The sequence below is a fragment of the Populus trichocarpa genome, chromosome 16 (genome assembly GCF_000002775.5).
Source record: "Populus trichocarpa isolate Nisqually-1 chromosome 16, P.trichocarpa_v4.1, whole genome shotgun sequence".
In the NCBI taxonomy this organism is placed as follows: domain Eukaryota; kingdom Viridiplantae; phylum Streptophyta; class Magnoliopsida; order Malpighiales; family Salicaceae; genus Populus; species Populus trichocarpa.
The window spans coordinates 2223420-2248519 of NC_037300.2; the positions used below are offsets into that span (position 1 = coordinate 2223420).

The window sequence follows — 25100 nt, forward strand, 5'->3', positions numbered from 1 at the left end:
AATATCAAATCATGTGATACTATTGGTAGTCTTTTTATTTTTCAAAGTATACAATTAAGAATTTTAAATGAATATAAGTCGGCTTATAAAAAATTTTACATATATACATTAGAGATGTTTTTTTACAAGGATGTTGATTTTTTTTATTTAATTTAGTTGATAGAAAACTGTGTAGATACTTAATTAGATAGAAGAGGTGCGATGAAGTAAAACAGATTTAATATAAATAAATAAAAAAATTATATTATAAATAAGTTAGAGGAAGTTTAGAAGTTGAATGTTAATGTACTGATACTTTAGTAAATTATTTTTCATTTATATTGGACCCAATACTATTTTTCTTATACTCAGGGACACATACACACCACCACCATCATCAAAAGCAATAATACAATTTTTTTTTTGGTTTGATAATGGGTCTAAACGTCCCCAAAAAATATAGATGAAATTAATTACATTAATTAGGATAAGTGATAAGAGAAATTATGTTAATTAGCATATAATATATATATATATTATGAAACAAAATATTGTTATAATTAAATTAAATTTATAAATAAATGGATGGTAAAAAAAAAACCACCTCACAATATGGGTGTAGACAACTAGGCTGGCATTATATAATTTCTAACAACATTTTTCTTAAATGTAGGGAGTGTTATGTTAATTAACTATGTAGTTTTTTAAAATGACATATTTGTCTAAAATTATTGATATTTTAAAATTACATTTTTTTTTATGATTCATTCCACAATTATTTTAGTATCAAACAAATATAGTGTAATATTCTAAGTGATTTATAAAGGATTCTGCAAATATGTTTGAGTTGTTTTAAATTATATTTAAAGATTTTTATAATATTTTAAACACCATTAAGATACGAATGGATTCCTGCTATACTTAGCCATAACGACTAGTTGAATACGAGTCCATTGTCTATGCCGTAAATCAGAGTAAAAAAAATTTAAAGCATAAAAATAATAATCAGGTATTGATATTATATCTTCTAAAAAACAGAAAAAGATATTAACCATGAATTCAACAATATTTTAATTTAATATTGAGATGAAAAATATTTGATCTACCTGGATTAATTTATGTTAATTAGTGAAATTGATAAGGATAATCTTGAAAATAAACAAATTAGAAAGTCAATCCCGGATTAACTAAATGTTGAAGAACAAAATCAGTAAAAAAACATTTGATTAAACAAATAAAATAGACTTAAGCCAACCATGCAAGTCATGCACATTATCGAATTCAATAATTTTTTTATCACAAAGATTAATTTTCATTTAAGTATATAATAATAAAACACATAATTTCTTTTTGTATGAAACAACATATTTTTTTAAAAGTAAAAAAATTATGATAAGCATGTGGGGATGAGATAGCAAAGTAGATCATGGACAACAAATGTTGAAATCACATTCTTTTAGATTTAATTTAAATAAAAAAAAAATCATTGATAATAAAAGGTGAAATTGTATTTTTTATTAAATTAAAGGGCCAAAAGGCATTAAAAAATAATAATAATAATAGCTCAAATATTGTGGATTAACCCGTTAAACTTGCTATATGAATAAAAAAACTCAATTTGGTTTAATGATTTGTTTTATCAATTTTTTAAAACCAAACATAAAATAGCACAAAAAAGGAGCCTAATCACATGAGCCTAGAAATTAAATAAAACAGCCTAACTCATACAACTAGGCCTGTCTTATTATTTTTATTTCTTAAAAAGGCGAATGATCCTTATTTCTTTTGATTTTTTTTAAAAAGACAGCAAACAACACGCCATTCGTAATAGCAGATGATGTGTCATTTACTTTTAACATATTCCGACGACCAAAGGTCGCCAAGAAATCAGGGGCTCATTTTTTTTTATTAAAAACTTATTTTTAACCTATTTTGTTATCCAAAACACTTAGAAAAACATCATAAACATCTTGATAAACTTATTCATTGTCACAAAAAATAGCTAAAAAAACCAAAATCAACATGAAGTCAAAATTATTCTCCATGTTAGATCTACCTCCTCATGCAATGAGAAAAAAAACACTTAGGTCAAACTTCCCTCATGAAATGGAACTTATTGACACAAAAATTTATTATTTTTGTAGTCGAAATCTTCGACAAAGATAAGTTTCTCTCTCTACGTTGTATTCGGTGAGCCCCCCCTCTCTCTTCTAACCAAAAAAAATAAATTGAAAAATAAAGGAAATGAAATTTAACACTAAAATTGAATTTTGAAAAACTAAAAGGATTGGTTACATAATAACTAAAAAGATAGGAACTAAAATGAAATTTTCAATCGAAATTTTACAGAGCCAACTATTTTACCAACCCTTTGTATTTTATTCCTTCGTCTTTTAATCCAACTTTTCCTAAAAAAAAAAAAAAAACAACTTAATTTGAGCTCAACTTGGTAAAGAAAAGGCTTAAAAATCAAATTTAAATTTTTTAAAAAAATTATTTTAATTAATAGTGATTTGTGAAAGAATAAATAATAAAATATTGCCGCAAAAATGCCACAAGGCTTAATTTCTATTAATAAAATTATTGATTATTGAAAAAGAAAGAAAGAATAAAAAGTATGAGATCTTAGATTCATAATTAGTTCTGTAGGTGATTTGATTCTTGAAAATGATTTTTGGCGAGACCTTTTTAAGAAAGAGGGGATGAGGGGGCATCTACTAGCTAGCTTGCTCGATTAGGCTAAGCTAAAGTTTGTCTTTTTTAGTGGCTTCAACAAGCCAAAGCCTAGACTTTGTTGATTTCCTGTTGGGAGTAAACGAAAGGATGCTAAATAGTGATCAAAGTGGTCATAAAGTTTTCCAGATTTGAAGAGATTTTGTTTGATAAGTTGTCTTTCCCCTCCTCGGCTGCTTAAATATTTAGAAAGATGGGCGGCTTTGCAACGGATATGAGCAGAGAAAATCCTGTGACCTGTTTGGACTTGCCGATGACTCAATCCCCCCGCTGTATTATTTTATTTGGTTTGATTAGTTTGTTTGGTAATTAGTAACGACACGAAAACTATTGGAGATCTAAGACTAATCCCAGTCAGTTTATATATATATATATATTAGAGCAGCCGTATTTTAATGTGTGTTTAAAAATATGGTTACGGTTGCTTCTCAAAATGTTTTTCATTCAGAAATACATCAAAATAATATTTTTTTTCATTTTAAAAAAATTATTTTTGATATTAGCGCGTATCAAAACGATCTAAAAACACTAAAAATTATTAATTTAAAATAAAGAAAATTTGAAAGTTTTTAAAACTCAGATTGGATCTCGTTGCCAAACAATCCCTACACCCAACTAGCCTGGTGGTGTTAATCCGTGATTTCACTTTTTTTTTTTGTGACTAATAAACTTAAAGTTAATTTTATAGACATGACAGGTTAATATGTAATTCAGTTAAAGCTCACCTTAACTTTTTAAAATTCAAAATAATATTATTTTATTTTAAAAAAAATATATACATATTATTAACACCCTCCAGCCTAAATTAGATTTAATAACTTTGCTATAGAATGGAGAGCTAATTAGATTTATTATATATATATAGCGAGACCTAGAATGTTAATAAAGTTAACTCAAAGTTAATTTTATAAACATGATAAAGTTAACTCGTAACCCAACTCAACTTTTTAAAAACTAAATGATATATTTCATTTATTTTAAAAGAAAAGTATTATTAACAGTACACCTTCCAACGGGTTTTGCAACTAAGTCCAGCCTAAATTAGATTTAATAACTTTGCTACATGGAGTGGAGAAAGCTAAATTTGGACACAAAATACTGAAACTTGTGTCTTCGACTAAATATCATGTGGTCATTCTACATTATAATAATTTAATAGTGAATATTGTCACATGGTATGGAGCAATTGGACTAATTAATAATTTAAAATTGCCTGTAATTTGAACTGGGTATTAAATAATCAAAGCAGACAGTTTGCTTGATCAAGATCTTATTAAATATAAATCAAAACACATGAAGAAAGAATATCAGACTCTATACCTTGATCAAGATTTTATATATAATTCTTTTTGTATTGTCTTTTCTTATTTTATTGTTTATTCATCCCCAGAACTATATATGATGTGAATGGTCATGCTGAGAATTGACACCAAAAGGTTGAGATCTCGAAAACCTTTCTATCTCAAAATAATTGCTGTCAAACTCAAAATTTAAGTTTATTTCACAAAGACAATAATTAAAAAGGTACTGTTTATATATATTGTACTGTATTATTGTCTATTGACATTACAAAATACCAGCACCATAAACAATTTAAAAACAAAATAAAAATTTAATTTGAATCTAATTTTTTTCAAAATAATCTTTAAAAGTACAGTTGAACTTAGCAGCGGAAAGGATGGCATCTAATAAATTAAGAAGGCAAATTATCTTGTTTTAGCCGTAAACCACCAGCAAGAGACACAGTACAATTAATAAAAGAAGTTAGCCTAGATACAAATGCATCTCCCCTGTCTGTATACACCTGTCGCCCACATCAATGAAAATATTAGACCCAACCTCTTCCTTCTAATCTGCTGCCTTTCTTAAGTTTCAAATACTGCAAAGGAATTAAGTATCCTGTCATCTTGTCTGCCTGTGCGTCCATGCATGACTGTCATCTCACAAAATAAACAAAAGGAAAGGAAAGAAATCTCCTTCTCCCAGTTCCGTACTTGAATTTTCTCTTTCCCTTTCTTCCACTTGAATCAAAATTCTTCTTCTTTATATATATACATATCAATATTGTATAGTTGTTTTGGTTTTGTCAAACAATCTTTTATTGGTAGTGTTTGTTGGGGATGGTTTCACCTAGATCCTCGCCTTCAAGTTTGGTGGTATAATTAATTAGCCAACCCAATGTGCATATCTACCAAATTATTATTTTATGTAGATCATTCATGTAAATTAAAATGGTTTTATTAGTGGATAACAAGATATAGTAAGTAGAAATGTTTAATAGCGTGATAATAATTGTTTTTTAAAATATTTTTTTATTTATAAATGTATTATAATAATATTTTTTTATTTTTTAAATTTTATTTTTAATACCTGCATAATCAAAATAATCTAATAATATATATATATAAAAATAATGAATAGATGAATGTCTTGCTCGGCTCTTTAAAAACCCGAACTAAGTTAGGCTTAGCGATAATGATATATAAAGACTTGATAGAAAAACTTGGTTGGCAGCGGGAGTAAAAGTTGAGCGAAGAATGACATCCGTGTGGTACTTGTTTTTGCTTTATGGCGATTTTGAAGTTTTGCTTGCGAGGACTGGTCTTTGCTTGTAATTTGCAAGTGTGAAATAACTTCTTGACAGGTTATTTTTTGGAAGCACTCGTCGTAGTTGAACACTTATTATTAAGATTTAGGTGTGTTTTGGCTCACATGATGTTTACATAACAAATAGTTATAATTAATTAGTGATTTTTGTGTTGTAGTCATTATGTGAAAAGGGTTGATTTGTCGCGAATCTAAAATATTAGGGACCCAATTTGCATTTTTAGAACAACAAGGTTCAATATGATAGAAATCGAAACTACAAGGATCTTCTCGGCCATAATGTCATTAATCCGGGAGATGAACACTTGGTAGCTATGTACATAGTACGTACAGAGCTCGGCCATAATGTCATTAATCCGGGAGATGAACATTTGGTAGCTGTGGACATAGTACGTACAGAGCATGGCTAGCCGGTAGGTGGCTGCACCGTAGTGACATGCAGTCTAGCTTACCTGACTAAAGCTTTTGAATTTTGAATTTGAATTTTTTTCGATAGTTATTTATAAGCAGATATTTTTTTATTGGGAAAAAAATATTTATTAGTGTTTATTTTATTTTAATTTTATTTAATACATTTTTCAATTTAATCCCTAAACATGTTTCATTTCCCGCAAATAAAACTGCCACGAGTACAAGGCCCACCTCAGTACTTGACAACCTCTGTTGGCACTTTGCCCAAGTTTCGACCTTCTTGCTGTAAAATATAATTTGAGTAAATTCAAAGTACCAAAATGGTTAACTCTTTAAATGTCTTCACATTTCTTCTTCTTTTTCTCTCATTTTAGTTTCACGTTGAGGGAAAGGCGTCCCAAAACGAATTCTTATCATTTTAGTGGTGTTTAGAATTATAATAGTAATTGTTTTTTAAATTGTTTTTTTTTAATATATTAAAATAATATTTTTAAAAAATTATTTTTAATATCAGCATATTAATTAAAATAATATAAAAACAAAAAAATATATTAATTAAAAAAACAAAAAAATTAATTTTTTTCAAAAATATTTTTTGTTTAAACGCAGATACTAATTTTTAAAACCAACAAAGTATTGGTTTAACAATTAAAACATTATTATATCTCTATAATGACAATAACACAAATTCAATCTTCAAAAAATATACTTATTAAAAAGCAAAACTAATCTTATCCTTTAAAAAGAGTGTGAGACAAAAAAAAAAACACTAATCTTTAAAAAGTCAGCAGCTGGTGATGGCGTTTTCGGGTAATTAGAGAGTCGTATTTTCATTTGAATTTTTTTTTGCACGAAATCATTAATTACTGCTATTTGCAACGAAGTGCTCTAGATGCATGTATTTTCTCTCACACCCATTATTGGATTTGTATCTCATAGATACACTTCCATGAGTAAGGAGTAGACAATTGAATTTTCTTAGGCGTATAAATCATTTTTCCATGCATTTTAACGTGAAAGTTACTTTGTACCTTGTTATCATGAAACAAAAAAATGCATATTAATATTAATTCGAAGGTGGAAATTTACCTTTGCGTGTGGAAATAACCATACTTACCCTTTTCTGTTCCTTGAAGTTTCCACTTGATGATTTTTATGCACACACGACACTACGAGAGTGGTTGATAGTGTGATTGTGGTTGCTTTTTAAATAACTTTTCGTGTCGAAATGCATGTCAATGATGTTTTTTTATTTTTAAAAAATTATTTTTGACATCAGCACATCAAAACGATCCAAAACATACAAAATATATTAAATTTTAGCAAAAAAAATTTTAATTTTTTGGGAACGCGGTTTACACCGCGTTCCCAAACGGTTTCTACATATGGGAGCTCCATGTTCATGCGTCGGTCCGGGTTAGGACTAGTACATCACTAGCTAATTGCTGTTTTAAAAATATTTTTTTATATTTTTAAATAATTTTATTGTATTAATATAAAAAATTAAAAAATTAAAAAATATATCTTTAAGCAAAAAATATTTTTTAAAAACATGTGACTATAATATCAAATACAAACAAAACTTAGTTAACTTGGATAATTTTATACTTTAATTTGAACTTTTATATTTTTTAAATAATATATTTTTATTTAAAAAAACATTAAAATATCTTGAATATATTCTGATAAATTTACCCCGAGTTTCTATACAAAGTCATGGGCCGATCGGAATTAATAACTTTGGTTGAAAGTAATGATTAATGCTTGGTGTGACATGGAAGACTAAAGTAAATATTGTCCCCCTCTTACCCTTTGAAATTATGATTCTACCTGTTATTTAATGCTTGTCTATATGCTTGGCAAGCAAAAACATAAAAGCACAGCAAACGTGAAAGAATTAAGAGAGCTTTTGCCGTGAGTGGCATTTGTTTTTCTTTTATTATCGGTTTTGGTATGGACAATCTACTCAAAATCAAGAAGGAATTTATTCTCAAGACTTGCAAATGCTCCAACTACAAGAAAAACTTGTTTGAATTCAAGTATAAAAAACAATGAATAATGCTAAATATTAGAAAATATAATTATAAAAAAACGTCAAAAAATATATACAGAGGTCGTTAAAATACTATCTTAAAAAGGGACTAATTCAACATCTTTATGTATTCCTAGAGGTTTTTATAGTTATATTTTTTAATATTTAACATTACTTTAAAAACATATCAAGGATAATAATTTTATTTATTAAAAGGGAGAGGTTCGAATTTGAAATTTATGAAAGAAGGAGAAATTCTAATATCAGCTGATTTACAGCTTATTAATTGCTAAAATTCCTTAATTTACATTTATATTTTTTACTGAACAATGTAAAAAAAATGCTTGATAGGTGTAAATGTTTCTTCCAATTAAGGGTCTAATTATTGATCCAAATTAAGTATTTGATGGATTAATTGATGGTATTGTGTAGGAAACATATTCAGGACATAATAATTATCATACTGCAAAACATTATTTTCTTTTCAAATTATCTAATATTTCCACTTTTTTAGTTAGATGTTGTGAAAACGCGATCCAAACAGTGTTTTATAAAAATTTATTTATTATTTTGTTTATAATTAATATTATATATTTTTAAATTATATTGATGTATTGATGTTAAAAATAATTCTTAAAATAAAAAAAATTATTTTTAATATTTTAATAAATAAAAAATATTTTAAAAAATAACAGTTAATTATACTCTTAAATAAAACTTCCTCACTTTTCCCAAATAAAACTCAAATACAATTTAAACATATTTATCAAACCGGTATAATTTGATTGCTGAATCCGATAACCATTGCTGACTTAAAAATCTAACATGGGCATTGTTTGTTTTTTCGAAGTAGGTTAAGAGTTTACCTAATTAAATTTGGGTGACGCAGCACGTTAACGTTAACCTATGATTCAATTAAACTTAAATGAGACTAATCACGTCAACTTCAAGGATTTTTTCTGATTTTTTTTAATAATATTATCTTATTAAAAAAACTGAAATAATATCATTTTAAAATAGATTTAAGATGATGCATTATCTGTGACCGGTGTCTGTGGCCGGATTAACTATGCATACAAGCAGCGGCAATCCCCAAAACAATCCTCAATTTACCAGCCTATATAATTCAACTTGATTACTGCAGGAAATTTACAAGACAACGTAGTTAATATATCTCTTTGGAATTTATTGTTCATTAATATACGATGGGCAGAGCCTCATTAATAAGCTGTGTTGAGCCAATATCTGTTGGTTTTCCTTTCGTTCTTTGGTTTTTTTGGAGCCGTTAGGTATGGTGATGGTTATAAATGTAAAAAGTATTTAGTGTTAGTTTGACTTAACTTCTATTTTTTAAAGTGATTTTGAATTTTTTTTATTTAAAAAAAATCAAAAATACAAATGACAGGTTCAACCTATTTATATAATTAGTCAAATTTTAGGTGTATGTATTTTTTTTATTCTTCTAAGGTATATATCATAGTGCTTATTTATGATGTCATTGTTTTCTCTAGCAATAAAATAAATAAAAAAATAAAAAGTGAAAAACATTTGGCTTAACTGTTCAAGAGGTCATGGGTCAAACAGTTTGAATATGTTTATGATTATGATAGTGAGAGTTTAAAGTGTTTTTTGATTAAAAATTTATTAAAATAAAATTTTTATTTAAAAAAATATAACAAAAATTATTTTAAACAAAAAAAAAATTAAAATTTTTAAAAACACACCCTTCACCTGGTAAATTTAGCTCATCTCAAAATCCAAAACCATAACATGCGTTTCAGGTGGTTTCTCTTTCAGCAGTTTTTGGTTCGATTTCTATTTTCCACCATAAAAAATATTTCAAAATTTGATTCTAATAATATTCATCTCCCGTTTGGAAAAGCTCAATCATGGATGTTTTTTTTTTAATTCAGCAACTTTTATACCATCTTTAAAATAAAATTTGAAAGTGTTTGATATTCTAATAATAACGTTATTTTAAAAAACAATTCTTGAAAATATTTTAAAGTAATATATTTTTTTATTTTTTAAAATTTATTTTTAATATTAATTTATAATTATAAAAAAATTAAAAAATAACCTGAATAAAAAAACCGCTGCTACACGGCAATAACAGGCTATTTATAATTTATACAACATTTTTGTTATTTTGTTAATAAAAAGTCTCAAAATCTAGAAACGAGGATGTACTGCATTGTTGAATATCAGCACCCCCTTCAACTTCAACTTGAGGCATAGAAATTAAGGTTCAAAGAACCTAATGTACATAAACGTCCGATCAAACTTTGTCTGTGAAGTCAGTGATTGACAGTCTTTTCGCAGCATAATTACTGTAGTCGGCAGAGTTTTTTATTTAAAAAATAGCACATGTCAAAAAAATATTTGACAAATCAAACTTTTTTTTTCTTGAGAAATATCATAGTAAAAAGGGTTGTAATATTGAAAATAACACATATCAACAATTTATTCTTAAAAAATACAAAGGTTGGTCACAAAATCAGATCTACTGGCAAAATATACAAATTCCTCTCGGACTTTCTTTCTTGGTCAGACAAACCACCTTAAACAAACAACTTGCGAAGAAATCACTGTTCAGAACAGCGCAACCTGGTAATTGAGCTATTCCCAATAGCGCGAACTTCGCATCTAAACCATCCCCAGTCTTGGTTTTAACTTCGGAGCTTGGGGTTGAAATTCATTTAGGGTTTGGAGTTTGTGACTGTGAATAAAAATTATGATTCTTAAATTTCAAAGTTATAGATTTAAAATGTAGAGAAATAAATAAAAAAATTATGACATTTTTTAAAATATTTTTAATTTAATAATGAAATAAAAAAACAACTTTTTAACTATTTATTGATCTAATAGATGCAATACAAAGTTAGGTAGAAAAAATAATTAATAAGTTGAGTGGTTTCGAATAACACAACCTTTTTCTTTTAGAAATAAAATCCAACAGATTGTGTTGTTTTCGGCGGCGCAAACCCTTCGACTATACCATTTTTTTCAAATGTTTTTTTTTATGTTAGTTTATCAATTTTTTTTTTTTACGAGTGCTATTTAAAATATATATATATATATATATATAGGCAAGACAGAAAAACGCGTGTCATTCGAGTAAAGTCTAGTTTCTCTCATGACCGAAAAGAATGGTGCCCACACATAGCTTCAAGTTATCGTGACTTTACCTTTCGATACTGGAAAAATAACAGATCCTATTACGCAGTAACTTCAAGAACGAAACCTTTACGTAAAGATCATGATTTTATTTCAAATTCAGTAACAAACTCTTACTGATTTCAAGAGATTGCAGACAATCTTAGAAATCATTGAGTGTACGTAGTTCTTGAATGGCGTTCCTTGACATGAGATTCGTCCCCATATGTATCCGACAGCTTCAAATGAATTGTTTTTCATGTGTGGCTTAAATCGGTGAAAACGTGCTCGAAGGCGTAACGTTACAAAATTGTAATGCCTTTCAACACAATTCCGTAGCCTTGTACAAAAGAAAATGCTCGAAACTCTACCGAAAGGAGAAAAAAAGGAGAGACACTCATTTCTGACAATCACACTCCCTAATTTCATAACCCGGTAAAATGTCCCGACTAATTAGTTTTTTTCTTTATATAGGCGCTTTCAATGTATTTAAAGAAATTGAAATTTATTTTAAGAGATGGATTTTATGCTTTAAAAAATATGTTTTCTTCTTGATTAAAGAACAAATCTTCAAAATCATTTGGAAAAAAAAAGACTGTTCTTTGTTAACACATGAATGGCTAAAAAATACCCTATTTTTATTGTCGGAAAAAATATAAATCCATGAAGATGTAAAGCATACCAATTCGGACCTCTAAGCCATGGCCGAATTAATCACTCAAACATCGGGGCATAAGTCTTTTGAGCCATAATCGAATGTGCTTTCCCAAGTACATATGATTCTCTTCGTTGTAATTACTATTAGTGAACTATATAACAAGATTAAACAATTCGCTTCATACACAAGGAATAATTAATGGATTTCAAACAAATCAAGAACACCCTTGTAAAATCATGATCCATATCTTGTTGCATTTTCTACATGGATCGAAGTACCTTAATTTCGATCTCTTCCATGTACGTAGACGAGACACCAGTAGAGAGACTTCGATGCCTTGGTTCAATCTCACAAACTTGATCTCATACAAGGTGTTCTTAGCAAGCTGGTGATCTTATAAACCCAAGGACATCGGTCGAAAGTACCTTGTTAGGTAGAAGATAATGCACTATGAGGGATTTGAGATGAAGAGAAGGCCAGCAGAACAAGAAAGGACATGATCAAAACTGGTACAAACATGAGTGCCGATGGAGGTGGTGGCAATGGTGGCAACAGCAGCGGCAGCACCACAAGCAACATGGTCAAGAAAACAAGAAAGATTATTGATCTCAAACTAAAACACCTGAACATCAAACTCTTCATCATACAATAATGCTTCATTCCAATATTGCCGGCAGCCACAGCATCAAAATGGGAATTTGGAAAAAACTGGGGTGAGATAGGTGAGGAGAATTTGGTTGGGAATTTTGAAAAAGAGAAGAGAAGAGAAGAGAAGGTATATATGAGTGATAGTCATAGAGAATTGATGTAAGGCTGCGTTATCAGTACTGCTATATCTAGGTATAGGAATTTGGCAACTAGTTGTAAGTTGTAACCAATCACTTTCAAGCTCTACTACTATGTCCTGGTTCAGCTAACCAGAAAATGTAGTTGTATTTACAATTAATTACTAGTGACTAACGTCAATCACCTTTCTTCTTTAAGAGAAAATATATAATATTTATATACTTAATAGTAATAAACTATTCAAAGGTTAGCCATGGTAATAAATGCGTTTGTAACTAAATCACAGCATTAACAGGTGGGATTCAAATTTTATAGAAGGCTGGAGAAACTTTTTTACATGAAAATAACTATTTAAAAATAGATTACTAACTTAGTTTGCTGAAAAATAACTTTTTTTAAAATTAAATTTTTTGAAAAATAAATTTCTGAAATGTAAATTATTTTCTAATATTTAGTAATATCATAGAAAATAAATTAAAAAATATTTTTCAGTGTTTGACTATGTCGTGAAAAATGAGCTGAAAAATAAATTGTTAATTTTTTTTCAAGTTTATTAAAATAATAAGGAACAAAACTTACAAATTAAAAAGTTGAATGAAAATAAGATTGTAAAAAAATCTAATTTCATAAATTATCTCAAATAAAATAAATAATAATCAAAATAACAGAGATCAAATCTAACAGATAAAAAAGTTGAAAGATGATGAAATTAAAAAATATATAATTTTATAAATTATTTCAAATAAAATAAATAATAATTAAAAGAACATGATCAAATCTATAGATAAAAATTTTAATTAAGAAAATGATAAGAAAAAATCAAATAATAATCATAAAAATAAGGACCAAAATTGATATAAAAATCAAATTCTAAATGATGAAATTGAAAAAAAAAAAGATTCAAGAAAAAATATATAACAATCAAAAGTTTGAGGACCAAATTTGATATAATCAGCAAATAACATGACATTTCTAAATTTTTCATAACTTTTAGAAAGTATTGTCCCCCAAAAATAAATTTTTTTTTTTTCTAGAAATCAAGTTAAATTTTTTTTTGACTGAAAAGTGTTTTTTATTAACTGATTTTTTTAATGACAAATAAACACAAAAAAAATTTAGAAAATAATTTTCAAAAAACCATTTTCCAATAAATTTAGACTTAGTGTATAAATGCTAGTATGAGAATACTTTAATTGTTAACTGAGAGATAAAATGATACTAATTAAGTATTTTCAACTGTATTTTTTTAAAAATAAAACTATAATTTTTATTTATATACTATATTGTATTTGTAAAAGAATTTTATTTAGAAAATCAGATTATAAGAAAATATAGCATTCTTTTATCCCAATTTAAGATGAATAGTGTGTTTACTTCAAACCTCTTTTAAGACTATTTTTATCTTAAAAAATATGAAATTAATATTTTTAAAATATTTTCAATGGTTATGATGTACTAATATAAAAAAATTATAATTATAATATATTTAAAGTTATAAAAATAAATATTTTATAAAAACACCATGCTCAAAATTACTAATGAAATGATCAGATGTAGTTTGTCAAAATTTTATAAATATTGCCAGTAAGTGTTCGTCAAAAATTTCCCATTAAATGAAATTATTTTTGTTTCAAAGATCTTATTAAGGAAATAACTTTTACACGAGTGTTTTTAGGAGAATCTATTCCAATCAATGTTGATCCAAACATATAAAACTAAGACGAAATTGAAAAGAAACTAAAGAAATTTCGTGGGAATTTAATTACTTTCAAGGGAATTGCGTGTGGGACACGAAGTACCTTTTTAGCAATGCACTGAAACTTCTGATGTGTCCGTTTCTTTGACCTCTATTTCTTCATTTCTAAAATTCAATGGCCAGGGATTGGTTGCTTTCATGGGGTAAATTAGGGCGTAACACCAAGAAAGACTTCTGGCAGGAAATTCTCATTAAGATGTTTAAAAAATTCCATGCTAGAAGTGGTTTTTAAACCTGGCCCACTCAAGTCATGTGTTCTAATTGGGTCAAGGTCATTCCAGGTCGTTTTTTAATTTTAATTTATTTTATAAAATAAAATTACAACGTTTTTATTACAAATAATAAATACTTTACAAGGTTTGCAATCGAAATTTTGATTAATTTTATAAGATTAATCTGAGTTCTTGAAAGAATCATCTAAGTTTTTATTTTTCTCTATTTTTTTTAAATTCAACTTGTTTCATTTTCAGATCGGTTGGGTCTTAGATCAATCCGCTAAGCTGAACCAAGTTTTAAAATTATATTTTCAATCATCCCATCACCTTTACAACTATCTACTACCACCATCATATTTATCATTCTATACTCAAAATCTGAGTAACTGATTTATGAGATTAATTTATGACAATTTAAATTAATTTCAAACTGATGTTGTTTTAGATAATATTTTTTTAAAAAAATTCTTTGAGATGACTCCATTAAGTCTCACTTAGGTTTGAGAAGACTAGCCTCTGAATTAGTCTAAAATAAAACCTAATTTGGGCTATACCATGCACTGATAGATTATAGAATCAATCCACCTTATCAACTTTTTATAACTAGGACAACCACTAATCTCATTACCACCATCACCAACCACTATCTTATTATTAATATAATAATTATTTTATCATCATCTCACAATTACTCTCTAATATCACTATCTTTATTATATATATTTTTTCTCATTTTATTAGCTTCATTTGGAACTATAAATGAAAAATGATATATTTTTATAAAAAAAATATTTTTCTTGATATATTTAAAAAAATATTAAAATAAATTATATTTAAAATAAATATCCTTCGCAACAAAATTTTTTTTATCTAGACTTTGCATGGACTCATACCCTTAACGAGTTTCCAGTAAGAAGAATAAGGCCCACTACTGTTTTGAAACCCTTCCAGCCCCAAAACGTACCGGCCTCTTTTATCTAGACTCGCATAAAGGATTCCCTGCTTCTGTTTTATTTATTTATTTATTATTATTATTATTTTGTCGTTATCTAACCTAAAAACTGATCATGCCCTTTCATTTTGTTCTACGTAACGTTTTGAATATTCTTTCATAAAAAAGGAGAAGGAGCTTATTTGAAAGAACTAAGAAGTAGCTAGTCGTGACTCATCATGTTCTTCAAAAGCTGGATGATTAATGTATGTTCGGTACTGTATTATAATATATTTCTTAGAAATATTTTTTATTTTAAAATACATTAAAATAATTTTTTCTAAAATTAAAAAAAAAACATTAAAGAAATCAATTTAATAATTTGTTTTTTAAAAAAACCGACCTCTCATGCTTGCCGGCTCCATGAAATCAAGGACAAATGTTTACTTAAAAGGTGCAGGGTTTGTACGTCCACACTGCTGAAGGAGTAGCTAGGGGCATGATGTTTTATTTTCCAATCTAATTAATTATTTCTTTGAAATTAAGCTCTTTCATTCGTGTCACGTAAGGTCGATCGAGTATAGAATTGAGATGCATGCACTTGGATCTGCAATCTATCTATATTTTTATTGTAAAGAAATAATGAGGAATTGATTTCTTGGCTAAGGTTTTAGAAACTCATGAGCGTGCCCATGGTTTGTTTTATAATAGTCTTTTTTACTGTGTTAAAAATGTCGGAATTCCACTAACCCAGCTATATACCATGCCTTCATAAAACATTTACTACTCCTAACCACAGATTTCCACTAACTCCTAAAACAGTTTAAAAAATATAATAGTTTTTTTATTATTTTTTAAAGTTTAGTCATTTAACATTAATTTGTTTTTTTAAAAAATGAGTTTGATGGCTTGTAATATACTAGCAACTGAATTGTGTAAATAAATTGTTCAAGGCCCTGCATAAGAACCTGTTTACGAGTAATTTTTGTTTTTAGTTGCTTTTTAAAAATTTATTTATTTTTAAAAAATATTAAATTAATGTTTTATATATATATATAATTTTGACATATTAATGTTAAAAACTAAAAAAAATAAAAATATATTTTCATAATTTTTAAAAATCACTTATGATCAAATAAAAAATTAATATTTTTAAAAATCACTCTTCCACCATAATCCTAAATATGCACGAAGTTTGTCTGTTTTTTTTTTCTTCACGTATTAATCTTTAATCTCTTACTACTGGAGGTATCAGCGATAAATGCAAAAGGTAGCGGTGAATAAGGATTTGGAAAGATTTTCTTTAATTCCAGATATTGTTTTGTACCTTTGATATATGAATTTGCAATGATTTTTATCGAAGAACGTTATTTATTTTCTAAAAGAAAACTTTATTAGAAAATGATTTCTTAATTTCTATTGATGTCTACTGCTCGAAATTATTTCTTAACATTGCCTAATTAAATTCGTGCACTAATTTGAAGGAGTAATGTGGTCTCTATCTCTTTCTAAAACAAACTCACCTTTTTCCAATAATACAATTAGAGTTTTCCGAGCAATACTGTAGATTAGGTCAAATTTTTAATATATATATAAAATTCATGTGATGTTGGTGCTTTTAAGTTCAACAAATTTAATAAATTTAGTTAATTTAATAACATGATTAAAAAATATATTAATATTAAATAAAATTAGTAAAACAAAAAAATTAAGAATGATCAACCACAAAATAATGAATGCTTTGCAATACTATGAATATAGTTAAAATATTTTAAAAATTTTCTATGATCTTAATTGATACCAAATTAAAAATTAAATAATAACACTATAATCATACATAAAGCAAAATAAACAAAAATCTGAAACTCAATTCAAGCAGAAAATCAAATGTCAGATGATAAAATTAAAAAACAAATTGAAAAAAAAACAACTTGGAGTCTATTCGAGTTAGCTGCCAAATCTGTAACCTAGTCATACAATCAGGATAACCTCATGAAAAACAAATTGAATAAAAATAAAAAGCTTAACTATCAAACCAATTTAATATTGAATAACAAAACTAAAAAAATAAAAAAAGAATGAAAAAAAAGAGACTTGAGTCAACTCCATAAAAAGAAAATTGAAAAACAAATATCACGAATGCCAATCTCGAACCTATAAAATATTGAAGGATGAAGTCGAAACAAATTAATTTTTGAAAATGACAAAAAAATAGATCAAAGTCAACTCAGTCTAATTTTACAAACTCGTGACCTGGCTCATAAGGTTTTGACTTTTGACCACCCCATAAAAAGACAACCCAAAAAAATCACCAAGTTAAACTTTCAATCAACTAAATAATGAGAGATGGAATTGAAAAAACAAATTAAAAAAAATCCAAAACAAAATAAATAACAATAAAAAAAAGAATTAAATTTGATATAAAAAAATAAAATTAAATGATGAGAGTCGAATTTAAAAAAGAGATTCAATTAAAAAAATGATTAAAAATAAATAAATAACAATAAAAATAATGAAGATAAAATTTTACACAAAAAGAAAATAAAACCAAATGTGAAGGGACAAATTAAATTGAATAAAAGAAATAAAAAAAATAGGATTCAAAATAAATAAATAGCAATTACAAAATAATAATCAAATTATTACAAAAATAAAACAACAAGAAACGTTTTTATAATATGAATAAAATAAAATAGCAAAAATAAGACCACCTTATTCCTGAATAAAAAACAAAAGATAAAATGACCAAAGAATAACATAATAGTAATTACATTATTATAATATGAATTGTAATAAGTATTTTGGGATACAGTAATATCCCTATAGAATTAGGGTTTTTATATATATATATATATAATATATTGTTAACTATTAATGGTGATGCAAGTGGCTGTCATCTTTTTATCTCCTTGTCTAAGATTCAATGTATCCCTCTTTGCTTCTCAAGGGACTACTGTTTACAAAGGTGGTTTCTACGAAGAATATGAATAGAAAATCTTGTCGGGATCACTTAATTAATAACCCAAGTTGATTCTCGGAAATAACTAGATACTTCCCCAGGAAAGAATATTTACAATAATCCAACCATTTACTTATTTTATTAGTTCGTTAATTATTTTCTCCAACCTGCTGTGTTTCTTTACTTTAATTAGTAATAAAAGACTACAACTTGACGTGTGACCTATGTGATAATTAATAAACAATATTATTTGATAAAAGATTGTTAAGCTAGAATAATCCTTCAATTTACAAAGGAAAATTAATATTGCATTGCGTATTAACGTTTTTAGTGGATCAGAAATTGCCACTTACAGTTGATAAAAATATATCTAATTAAAATATCAGCATTTCGAAACATAAAAAACAATTAACTTCAGCCTTCATTATAATTTTTTTCCAGCCTTTATATTTAAAATTTTATACTCGCAAGCGAACAAGCTATACAATCCTATTTCTTTGTTTTATTGAGCCAACATTTGTTGGTTTTACTTTTTTTTTCCCCCCAGCCATTAGGTATGTAAAAGTGTTTAGTAAAAGTGTAATATCCGAGGGGCAGAGCCTAATTAACAAATGTAAAAGTGTTTAGTAACATATCCAATGTTATCAAAACAAAAAAAATGCAGATGATGGGTTCAAGATATTTATATAATCATTAAAGTATACGTATTTTTTTTATTCATCAAGGGGTGTGTGTGTGTGTATATTATTGTGCTTATTTATGACATCATTGTTTTCTCTGGTAATAAAATAAAAAAATAAAAAAATAAAAAAGCATTTGGCTTAACCCGTTCAACTGGTAAAGGGAGCATCGCAAAATCTAAAACCATAACATACCAATCTTTTTGGTTCGATTTTAATTTTTGATCCATAAATAAAATTCAAATTTTGATGCTAATAATATTCATCTCCTATTTAATTTGAAAAATCTCAATTATGGAGTTTTATTTATTTATTTATTATATTTTCTCAATTTAGCAGTTAACTGAAACAGTTTTCATAACAATTTTTAAAACTAATCTTATTTTTTTTTAATAAAAAGTTTAAAAATGCACTGTATTGTTGAATATCAACGTCCCCCCTCAACTCCTGCTTGAAGCATGAAAAATTAAGGTTCAAAGAACCTAACTCATAAACGTCTGACCAAACTTTGACAGTGAAGCTAGTTGTTGGCAGTCTGTTTACTGCAGGTCGTATGTTTGGTTTTTTAAAAATTATATTAAAATAATATTTTTTTATTTTTTAAAATTAATTTTTATATTAATACATTAAAATGATCTACAAATATCAAAATAATATATTAATTTAAATTTTTTTTAAAATTTTACAAAAACACTTGTAAAATACAAAGTAAACATGAAAAAATGCTTGTCATTTGCCAGTTTCTTCTCATGACTTAAATAATGGTGCTTGTTACCATATATAGCTTCAAGTTTTTGTGACTTTACCTTTCTTTTCTCGAAAGCCAAGTGATCTTATTTCAGTAACTTAAAAGAACTAAAGTTTAACGAAAAGATCAGAATTTTACTTCAAATTCAGCAACCAAACCTTATTGATTTCAAGACATGGTAGACAATCTCAGGAATCATTGAGTGTAGGAAGTTCGTGAATCATGAATGACTGACGTTCCTTGACATGAGATTCATCACCAGATGTATCCCGCCACTTAAAATGAATTGGTTTCATGTGGGCTAAATTAAATCGGTGAAAACAATGTTAGCAATTCTAGTTTTTTTTTTTTTTTTTTTTTAAAGAAGGTGCTTTCTTCATTGTTTTTAAAGAAATTGAGATTTATTTTAAACGGTTTGTTTGGTGTTTAAGAAAATATATTTTATTTCTTTGCATCCTTTAAAATTGTCTGAAAAAAATTTAGTCTGTATTAACGCATGGATTATCTCAAAAGTATTGCGAGAAGAAAAAAAGAAAATCTAATTCCATGAACATGTAAAGCACATCCAATTTAGACCTCTAAGCCATGGCCGAATCACACAAACATCCGATCATGAGTCTTTGAGCCACTATCCGAATGTGCTTTCGGTGTCTTGGAATTTTTCCCAAGTACATATGATTCCCTACCTTGTAATTATCATTCGAGAACAACATAACAATACTGAACAATTCGCTTCATACACAAGGACTAATTAATGGTTTTCAAAGAAATCAAGAACACCCTAGCAAAATCCTGATCTTTATCTTGTTACATTTTCTACATGGATCGAGCCTTAATTTCATACAAGATGTCTTCAGAAAGCTGGTGATCTTATAAACCCAAGGAGATGGATCAAAAATACATTGTCAAGTAGAAGAGAATTCAAGACGAGGAGTTTCAGGTGAAGAGAAGACAAATAGAACAAGAAAGGAGATGATAAAATTAAAACTGGAACATACATGAGTATTAACGGAGGCGGTGGAAATAGTGGTCATTGTCAATTAACCTTCCATTATTTAAATTCTGATAATATATTAAAAAAATTATTTAACCAAAAGAACTTAAGTTATTAAAATAAAATATTATGATATAATATAATATTATATTATTTTCTCTCAGGATAGCAGTGGCTGCACCACAAGCAATATGGTCAAGAAAATATAAAATTATTAATTGGGATAACTCAACTGATCAGATTTTATATTTACTTTCTAATGATCATGAGTTTGAGTTTTTTTATGATTACTGGAAACTTATATAGTCGTTAATTTTAAAACCTATAAAATTAATTAAATTACACATAAACTAATTCAAACATCCATATTAATTATAAAGATCAAAAAAATTATTGATCTCAAGCTAAAATACTTGAACGTCAAACAATAATGCTTTCATTCTAGGATTGCCGGCAGCCACAACATCAAAATGAGAATTTGGATGAAAGTTTTGAATTAGAAAATAAAAGGTTTTAAAAAGTATGACAAATTATACAATAAAATATAACTGTATGTCAAATTTGAACCGATCAACTGGTTGACAACTATTCTATTTCAAAAGTATAACAAATTTAAATGTTGCTATTCTGAAACATGGCAGCTATTTTGTATACTTAAAAATAATAATATTTAATAAATTTCACATTTTAAAAATACAATAAAATATAAGTATGTTATTTCATCTAATCTTTTCAAATAATATTGTTCTATCAAAACTTTTAATTTACATCTATAATTTTAAAAAAATCCAAAAAATATCTTCATGAGATGATTTCATAGAAAAATTAAAAGTCACCTTTATAGCTGAGATATGTCACGTGCACTGTGCAAAGAGAGCATGCTCACCTGCTATCACGTGAGATACATGCTCCAACCACAAAAATATTAACTAATTCAACCCGTTGGAGCCACGGTCCAAACAATCTACTTTTCAGTTTGTTTGGGCCATATCCAAAACGAACTGCACCAAAGCAGTGCAAACGGTTTGGGCTGGCAGCCCAAACATACTGCCTAGCTCGTTCGGCCAGCATAATCATTAACCCCAGTAAAATTCTTAATTTACTACTATTTTTTTACCCAACAACGTGAAAAAAAAAATGCTGATAGAGGTAAATGCTTGGGAATGCTATGATGGAATAAATATATCTAACAATTCCTCTAATTCTAATATGAAAAATAAATTTCGAGTGAATCTTTTTTTAGTTTTGGCATTAGTAATTTTCCTTTGACTAGAAACATAATAATAATAAAAACTTGTGAACATTTTAGACTAGAAAATAATAAAAAAAAGAATTCATTTTGGATTATTGTACACGTACGGGCTCAATTTGTTGAACCTACTATAATTAATTCTTAAACTCTGTATTATTACAGTGCCTAACCTATCTAAACACAATAGTTCAATGGAATCGTGATCGTCGTATGGAGAGAATCAGGCATACCGTTTCTAGAAAAGAAAAGAAAAAACCAAACAAAGAAAAATACCCTGATTTTTCTAATTATGACAATTATATGTACAACATATAATAGCCTTCACTTTTCTTGATAATAATTATAAGGAGATAGAATCACGGATAGTGGCGGAGCTAGAGTTTTTTCAATGAGGGGACAAATTATTAACAAATACTATATTATATAGATATGCATTAGAAATCAATTCAAAGTATATATTCTAATTCATATCAAGTAAAATTAATTTAAAAATACTTTTAAAATGAAAAAACTTACATTATAATTGTTCTCTTAGAGTTTTCATATTTTAAAACCGCTTCATAATAGCTTCATTATCAATCTTATCAAAGATATCTTTCTCAATGTATACAATCAAACTATCATTCATCCACTTATCTCCCATCCTATTCCGCAATCTACTCTTGACAATATGCATAGCAGAAAAAACTCTCTCCACTGTAGTAGTTGCAACTAGTAGAAGTAATGATAATTTGATAAGCATATATACTAATGGAAATATCAAATTCTTCTTTGTTTTTACCATTTTCTCTGCAAGACTAGCAATACCTTCAATACCAGAGAACTCATCATCACCACGTAGATCAATAATATACGTATCAAGTTGGTCACCAAGTACCATAAGGTCCACTATAGAGAATTCACTGGGATAAAAAAGAGCAAGACGAAGAAGCTTTTTTTTGTTGAAAGCAGAGAAAGAGTCACTTGGGTTTAAACATGCCATACAAAGAAGTAACTCTATACTCGTCTCAGTAAAACGATCATCCAACTCAGTAAGTTGCATGTCAATGATATTGTTAAACAATTCATAACGGAAATGGTGTAGGTTTGTAATCCCTTGAGATTTTCGCCTTAAACGCCCACGAAGCTTGTGCTCTGCAGCAGCTTGAGTAATGTCTTTTTGAATATCTATAGAAGTCAATTTGTTATGTCTAGGAGCTTCACTGAAAGTAACTCTTTTAATAGCTTCATTATTTCTAGAAAGAAAATGCAAGAGCTCTAAATAATTTCCTTGGTTGCTTGAACATTCACATTCATCATGGCCACGAAATGGAAGTCCTTGGTGCAACAAAAAACGAGCACACTCAATTGAAGCATTCAATCGAGTTCGATAATCACTTTGACTCTTTACTGTCTGCTCAGATAACAAAGTCATGATACTTTGTTTTTCATTAATCAAATTCTCACATTTTATCCGAGCTGCATTGTGACTACTATTAGACTTTCCAATATGAAGATCAAATCTTTCCTCTTTTTTTTTTCAATTTGAAAACCCATCACCCACAAACGAATCAACACCCCCTTTTGACTTGAAGAGATAACAATACAAGCAAAAGGCAATATTTTTGGCTATGCTGTACTCTAACCATGTTGGGTATGCACCAAACCAAGCCGGATTAAAGCGTCGTAGTGTTGATATATTTCCAAATTGTTTTTGAGGAAAATCACAGTGTGAAGGTTGACAAGGACCTTTTTGTAGATAAGCTCTTCGGATTGCATCCCTATCATTTATATGGTATTCATAAATTGGTCTTCTTAAGCCAAGGTCAGCAAGGAGAGTGTCGGGGTTGATTTCAATATGACTTTTCTTTGAACTTGATTGAGTTACATGACTTGAAGCTTTGATTGACTTTTCATTCTCAAGGGATTTACGCTTGAAATACTTGTCTAGTGACATGTTAATTTAATATGAACCTGCTGGATTTTTTTTATCATCATTAGTTTCTACATAATAATTAACACAACTATATAATAATTCACTGTTAAATAAAAATCAGTTGAGTTACACAATAATTCTAAATCTTCCATATGAAATTCATAGCAAAATACACATCAATTCATCAAAATCAAAACTTATTTCAATTCATATCTATATACATATAATAAGTATGTTGATTAAATTATACTTAATTATTTCTAGATATTTAATTGAGGAGCAATGCCTAGTGTATGTGTAAAAGAAACAATTCTTGAAAAACATGCTTTCTACTTGATATTTTACTCACAAACAAGTCATATGAAAATATTAAATTTCAATAAACTACTCTGTCAATGCAAGAGATGTCAAGAATAGTGATTTTGCATGAATATTAATTTATTTCTTTATAATAAGAAAAGAAACGTTTAATTGATTAAATTAGTAGATTTAAACATTTATTTTGAACATATTTATATCAAAACCCATAAATTATCATAAACCCTAATATTTTTAATAACAAATTATAAAAGAATAAAATTAAAATTAAGCAATGAAATAAATAGAAAAAATAAATAAAATTTACCTAAAATATAAAGCAAAAGGCAAAAAAGATTAATTGCTTACCTATACTTGATGAGAAATTTGCATACGAGAAAGACAGAGAATAACAGCTTATGAAAAGAACAAAACGGCACAACAACTCATGAAAAGAACAAAGCGGCAAAGACAGGGAACAAAAAATATACTTTGTAGGTAGGGGATTCTATATTTTAAAGCCGGTAAATTTGATATAGAAACAAAAGGGAAAAAGGAAAAAAAGTTGTGGAATGAGCTGTGTATATATATTATATTATATTATAAGTCAACAATTATAAATTACAACTTTTCTTTTTCCTTCCCTGCAGTAACAATTTCTTAAAATAATATATTAATATTAAAAAAAAAAAGTTAAGGGGGCAATTGCCTCCTTTTATCCCTACATGGCTCCGCCATTGATCACGGAAATTATTTTTTAAATATTTTTATTTAAAAATAAATTAAAACTAAAAAAATTAATTATTTTAAAAAGTAAAATTATACCGCAATACCAAACAAAATAATCTAAAAAGCCCCTGAGATTCTAGTTTTTTTATCCTCTTATTGCTATCTGCTTCCAATTAATGGTCCAATCATCCAAATTTCATATTGTTGTACGAAAGATAATATTTCTCATAACTCTACCTAATGATAAAAAAGGAGAGGTGCT

General features: G+C 27.4%; 1 protein-coding gene across 1 annotated transcript; it reads right to left on the reverse strand.

Moving 5' to 3' along the window:
- Positions 1-22444: 22444 nt before the first annotated feature.
- LOC18106107 (uncharacterized) lies at positions 22445-23311 on the reverse strand. Its single transcript, XM_024587983.1, has one exon. It carries the CDS (start codon positions 23309-23311, stop codon positions 22445-22447), a length of 867 nt encoding a protein of 288 aa, XP_024443751.1.
- Between the last annotated feature and the right edge of the window lie 1789 nt (positions 23312-25100).